The sequence below is a fragment of the Onychostoma macrolepis genome, chromosome 12, assembly GCF_012432095.1.
Source record: "Onychostoma macrolepis isolate SWU-2019 chromosome 12, ASM1243209v1, whole genome shotgun sequence".
Taxonomy (NCBI): domain Eukaryota; kingdom Metazoa; phylum Chordata; class Actinopteri; order Cypriniformes; family Cyprinidae; genus Onychostoma; species Onychostoma macrolepis.
Window position 1 is genome coordinate 10,861,787 of NC_081166.1, and position 7,052 is coordinate 10,868,838.

The 7,052-nt window shown below is 38.1% G+C and overlaps 1 protein-coding gene across 1 annotated transcript; it reads left to right on the forward strand.

Moving 5' to 3' along the window:
• On the forward strand, positions 1 to 4,207 carry adrb1 (adrenoceptor beta 1). Its single transcript, XM_058793028.1, has one exon. The coding sequence runs from the start codon at positions 23 to 25 to the stop codon at positions 1,253 to 1,255; it is 1,233 nt and encodes a 410-aa protein (XP_058649011.1). The 5' UTR covers positions 1 to 22; the 3' UTR covers positions 1,256 to 4,207.
• The last annotated feature ends 2,845 nt before the right edge of the window (positions 4,208 to 7,052 follow it).

Sequence of the window (7,052 nt, forward strand, 5' to 3'; positions counted from 1 at the left end):
TGGGCTGGAGAGCAGAGCGCGGATGGAAGCGCTCCACACTGGACCTGAAGTTCTGAATGAACGCGCTTCATTTTTCCACACCATGGGAGACGGTTTACCGTCTGTAAACTACAGCAATGACTCTAAACGCGGCACGGTGGATCTTAACTTATCAGAACAGTGGCTCGTGGGCATGGGGATCATCATGGGTCTGATAGTGTTCATCATTGTAGTGGGAAATATACTGGTTATAGTCGCCATAGCGCGGAATCAGAGGCTCCAGACGCTCACCAATGTTTTCATCGTGTCTCTGGCGTGCGCAGACCTCATCATGGGGTTACTGGTAGTGCCATTTGGTGCAGCCTTGGAGGTTAGAGGAGCCTGGATGTATGGATCGTTCTTCTGTGAATTCTGGATATCTGTTGATGTACTTTGCGTCACGGCGAGCATCGAGACCCTGTGCGTAATTGCAATAGACAGGTATATCGCCATCATCTCTCCGTTTCGCTATCAAAGTCTTTTGACGAAAGCACGAGCCAAGGTCGTGGTTTGTGGAGTGTGGGCTATATCAGCTTTGGTGTCATTTCCACCCATCCTAATGCACTGGTCCCGGGACAGAGAGGAGACAGCGTGCTATGACAATCCCGAGTGCTGTGACTTCATCACCAACCGTGCATATGCCATCTCCTCCTCTATTATATCGTTTTACATCCCTTTAATAGTCATGATATTCGTCTATGCCAGAGTGTATGGAGAAGCCAAACAACAGCTGAACAAAATCAACAAATGTGAGGGAAGGTTCTACAACAATCATGGTACCAATTGCAAACCTAACCGAAAACGAACCACCAAGATCCTGGCTTTAAAAGAGCAGAAGGCGCTGAAAACGTTGGGAATAATCATGGGAACGTTCACTCTCTGCTGGCTGCCGTTCTTCATCGTTAACGTGGTGCGGGTGTTTTGCGCACAAGTGGTGGACAAGGAGCTCTTCGTGTTTTTGAACTGGCTGGGGTACGTGAACTCCGCCTTCAACCCCATCATATACTGTCGTAGTCCCGACTTCAGGAAAGCCTTCAAGAGGCTGTTGTGTTGTCCGAAGCAGGCGGACCGCAGGCTACACGTGAGCTCGTGCGATCTGTCGCGCTGCACCGGGGGCTTTGGGAACTCGATGGAGCAGAGCATGCTCGGGACGTGGTCGGACTGTAACGGCGCGGAGAGCAGCGACTGCAGTCTGGAGAGAAACGGCAGGATGTCCCATTCAGAGTCTCAACTGTAAAAGTACAACCGTGACTATTTAATCGATATTACAGGAGCAGGAGAGCTGTTTGTATTTCATATCAGGTAATGACGACCTCGCTGAAAGTGTGATATTGCTTGTTCGATAAACAATTAATGTGACGTGAACTACATTTCTGAGAAAAATGGCCAGTCGCACATTTCATCTTAGTTAGCGAAAATAGTTCCAGAAAAAAAAACAAAAAACAAAAAAAAAACAAAGCGTTATTTTTTGACTATCGCCAAGCAACGCGCAAACTAAATTGCCTATATGGATGGAGCGGAGCGACATATAGATTTCCCCTCCCCCACTCAACGCGTTCTGTAATCACTTCGCTCCAGCTCCACTCCGGGTTTTACTCCCCGCTCCGAGCGATCGTGGATCGAAGAAAAAAAACGCGCACTTGCTCCGCTTCCACTGCATGAACACGAATAAGCGGAGTAATACAAACAGTGAAAAGTCCAAGTACCAAAATTCAGCACTTTTGAAAGGCAGCTCAGCCAATTAAATTCAAAAACCGTAACTAACTGTTGTATAAAATAGATAATAGGGCAACCGAAATTTTGCAGTGTTCAAATAACCAAAACGAACCCATTTAATCCCAATTTTCCCAGCTAAATCAGCATATAAATTTGGAGAAGGCATTGAAGCAAATTGAAAATTAGCAAATTGCAAAAAGGAAATGTTTTTTTATCGCTGTTAGTAAAACGAAAGACGTTATAAACAATTAAGCACATCATTTTATATTTTTAATACTCAGCAATTGTGCGGAAAAGGTATTTTAAATATAGGCTACATGCATATATTTCTTTGTTTCATTAAATGTAACAATATTCCATAAAATTTATTGAAATATACAAATTTCTCAAGTGAATCAATTTCTTGCTAATCACAAACGTGTTCATTGACATGAAATAAAATGCAGTCTACATTGTGATGTGATTCATACAAGAGTATTCTTAAAAATACATTAATAATAGATATACATTAAATTTATCATATACACAGAGGAGCAAACTAGAATTAAAAAGCTCTAATCTGACTGTTTAAACCAGCTGTTTAAAAATGATCGCATTACATCAAGACAGTGTGCACCTTCATATATTGCTGAGAGCTCGTGTAAAATACACACAGAAATAAAACTTTTCTAGATCCCTCAAGCTCAAAAGCAAGTGCAGTCACAAATGTTCGGGATTAAATGGGTTCAAAACATTTTGCAAAGGTTGAATTGTAAAAACTGAAATCATTTTAAATACAAACCATTCAGTATTTAGCAGTAATAAATGGCAGTTTGGCCTGACTGAAGCAGTGGTGTGTTGAAAGAGTGTTTTTCATTCTTCATAGCAATGTTTTCAGGCTTTGAGCCATTACATTGTTTATTGGAATGTTTAATTCTCGAATGTGTGATATTAAATCTTGTTTTACCTCATACCTGTATAATGTGCAAATTGTACAAGGAGGAAGTTGTTTATATTAAACAAATGTTAAAATGTACAGTATTTATTTGATGCATTGTACAGCATATACAAAAAAAAGTGTGCCGATGTGATAATGTTAAATATTACTTGTGATTTGCACCTTATTTGTGTCAAATGTGAGCTGCCCATGGGGCAATGAGCTTCTTGCATTTTCCATTCATTTTGAATTTCTACCAGTTATAAATGTTAGATTGATTTATCTGTAAATGAGATGCACAGACATATTTTTGGGCGGGTTTTGTTATGAATATATTATAACTTCACATTTTTACAGAAATAATTTATGTACCAGTGCCTCATGTAAAGTATTGTACAAGATTCATCATGTTGACGTCAAGTTGGCTAGCGTGCAATAAAATGTGATATTGTGAAAAGGCACATTGCTTTTGTAATCACTTTATAATTTGTCATGAAGATCATCACCATCTGTTGGGATTTTGATATGTTGTTTGTTTGTTTTTATGGCAAAATATTTCAGAAGTACTTACTGAAACGAGGGATCAATTTTATGTCAACAGATCTTTAACTATTTTATTTACACAGTTACGATTTATATCTCAATATGTGAATTGCTCTCATCTGCAGTTGATTGAAAGTAAAAAAAAAAAAAAGTCATTTTCAAAATGGCTAATGTCTACCAAAGGCCTCCCATTAGAGTTTGCCTTAAATATTTATGTGCTGACCTCATTTAGTTCAATCTGATTGCTGCACTTGCATCACTGTTGGGTTTTCCACGATTTCAGACCACATTAGACTGTAAAAATAACACGACATGGCATCACTTCACATGTGCATATTAACAGTATGTGTTGTTGAGGTGCAGGGTGTGTGTCCCTTGTTTAAGATTCACATCAAAATGTGAACACAAAGCGTTAGGAAATTATCCTAATGGTATAATTTTCTGCACCATTGGAGTGTTAGCAAAGGCTTTAGGAAAATATGGAAATTCAAATTTTCTGCAGATCAACTTGCCTTATGCCTTCCATGAATCAATCGCATGAAAGTAAAAAAAAAAGCAATATTTATTTAAAGTGAAGTCCAGCTTAAATCATTTTACAGCTCAGAGCATCAAAGTTAGCACTGATTGACAATATGATGCAATTATGTGGTAAATTATTTCACTATAGCCTGTTGGTTAGTGTGATTTCCTGGTTTAGTTTAGAAGATTTTTAAAATGTTTTTGTTTTTGTTTTTGCAAATGTATTGTCATTAAGTTGCATGCATTTATTTGATTAAAAATACAGTAAAAATGGCAACATTGTGAATACTATTGCAATTTAAAATATCTTTAAAAAAATTAATTTATTCCTGTGATGGCAAAGCTGTATTTTACTGCAGTCTTAAGTGTCACATGATCCTTCAGAAATCATCCTAAAATGCTGATTTGATGCTCCACAAACATGTATTATCACTAGCAGTGTTGAAACTGCTTCACATTTTTTTCTGGAAACTTACCTATTTTAACCTATTTTCTTTAAATGAAGTGGCCCCAAACTTGGGGGACATTTAGGGAATAAATTTCATTTGAACTCACAGTTGTGTGCTATTAATTACAAGATGTTGGATGCTTTAAAATGCATTACTGCTCTGAGTTGTCCCCAGAGCCCTCTCGCATTTAAATCTGCCTCGGGGTCGCTGAATGCAATATGTCCGCATGGCTTCGGCTAATGAACCTTATTTAAATGTGATTACCTGTGCTAATACAACAGAGCAGCGTTTCACAACAACAACACTGCCCACATCACGTATACACTCCTGGCTGCATGTCACCTTGTTATTAGTAACCGTTTGTTTGGCAGGAATTTGTATCCGGACAGACGTGACAGATGAGGGCCCTTGTGTTGAAACAAATGGTGCACATGTGATTGGGCTTTGGTTGCTTTATCAGCATTGAATCTGCTTCATTAATCAGAAAGCTTATTCTTAGTTTATCATTCTCTGATGACTCTTTACGTAATGGCCCAATGTGGGCCTGCTTTTATTTGCTTGGAGGCTCAAATGCTGCTGTGCTCAAATCAGGAGAATCACAGAGAAACGCACATTGACCTAAGCAGAAAAGATTAGCTCACTGTGGTCAGTCAACGGTACATTTACTTACTTCAAAAACGTTAAGTGTCTATTAATAGCAGCTGGTGAACAAGTTCAAAAAGTTTTCTGAGCTTTGACTGCCATTACACATCTTTAGTTCAGTTAAGGGTCACTTGGTCTGGTCTGGAGCGGCAGCACGTTGTTTTATGTCAGTCAATGGCTGCCAAGAGTACATCGTGGAGATAAAACGCTCTCATGTTTTTCCCTCTCAAGTTGGCCAACAGCTTACACGGTTAATACTAATACATAATTGCCTTATGAGGTGTTGAGAGAACAGTACATATACCTGTGCACGCCTGGCTGCCATCCATTCATTCCACTGTCGTAGTTTCCATTCAACACCTTTTCTGAAGGGCGCTTTCGGATCACAATATCCACTCTCACACTTAATGTAGCCTACTGTGAAGTGTGTGATGAAAACTATGATAATCCTTTTCATGGGCCAAAATGAGATTTATGACATTAAACAACAGTGTAAATCTCCGTGTTAATCTCTTCAAGTAGGAATTACTGCCGGAAGGTGTTTTTTTGTTGTTGTTGTTTTTTTTTTTTTACGAAAACCAAAATGAAAACTGCGCATCATGGCGACAATTAAACGTCTTAAAATCTTTTCATAAAAATAAATGTAATAAAACCATAAGGAAAATCTAAATTATAGCCTATATATGTTTTTAGAATAGCTTTGCTCCAGTCTGAACTACGCGAAGTGAAGCTGAAAAGAGAATAAACACCAGTTTCCTGAGGGTTAAATAACTCAGATATTACATAATATTACAATTAAGTAGCCTACTTACTTACATCAAATTTGTTTACGAATTTGTCACGTGACCTAATATGCAAATCACCTTGTGAATACGCATCCCGTAACAACTCAGGGAAATTATAAGATTATAATAATAAGATTAATAAGAACAATAATAATACATTAGTATTCTCATTAAAACATTACTTCAGGAGCAAATACATGTAGGCTATAGTGTCTGTTTAAAATGACGTGCCATGACATGATTTTTTAAAAATACTAAATTAAAAGTGTTTTCACAAAAAAAAAAAAAAAAACACTTGACAAGAAACATGATTGTTTCTTAAATTGGCCGAGTAATATTTTCCTGTTTTGTGCATTTTATGTTCAATCAGATAAACACATTTTAATGGAAAAATGCTACTTCCCAAAAATAAGAATCTGGATCTGATTATATTTACGTAGAGATATATATTTGCAAAACATGTGGGTAGATAACCTCACAAAACATTCCTGTTGCTCACGACAAGACCTCGCGGAGTCAGGAGGCTCATGAATTCTCTGGGGGTCTCCAAGGTTGATATGAGTGTTGGAGCACGTTATCTTCAAGTGCTAAAAATAGGCACTGATCTGAGTTTACGCAATGGCTCTTTGCCATGTACAGAATGTTTTAACCTGCCATCTCTCAACACCTCCAGCAGACTCTGAAATGCCACACAGGTGAGATGAATTTAAAGCAAGCAGGGTGCAAGTGTCCAGTATAAAAGACAGAGGAGTGGAGAAAGAGTTGCAAGAGTTTAAGTTTTGAAAGTTGAAGCTGGTGCTGTGCATGTAGGAGGTTTGTTCAGATGGCAAAAACTTGTGTGCATTTCATATGTAGACAGAGCTTCTGTTTGATAAACACATTCAGCCATTTGTGTAAATATGTCTATTATTAGTGCAAGTCGAAGCTAACAGGAAATGCACCACCTAAATTATTTTTCAAAAGTGACTTTCCAGTACTCAATGTCCTGCAGCAGTTTGCCTAAAAATATCAGTTAATTGGGGGGAGATGCAATGTGCATTCGAAAAAGTAGTTTATATGTTATTACTACCAGTCTTGTAATACAATTCTAAGAACTTTTCTTTATATTGACCTGCCCAATATGGACACTGTGTTTTTTCTGTTTCTGTGTGTTTTGTGTGAAAGAAGATCAAAAACTCAAGGCCCAGTACACAAAACCTGTTGGTTTCGGACATCATCTACTACTGTTACATAATGTTACTTACAGCAGTGCAGGTAAAATTGGTCGGTTTGTGCACTGACCCATAAGTCACCTTGCAAGTCATTAAAAACGGGCAGCAGCTCTGATAGGGCTGCAGACAGCAGGGAAAATGCAAGATTAAATGGAGCAATAAAATGCAACTAACCGTTTAATTGTGAATAGTTATGGTGGCAAAAAATAAATAGGGTATTATTAGGGAGGAGAAAACAACACTCCCACATTGA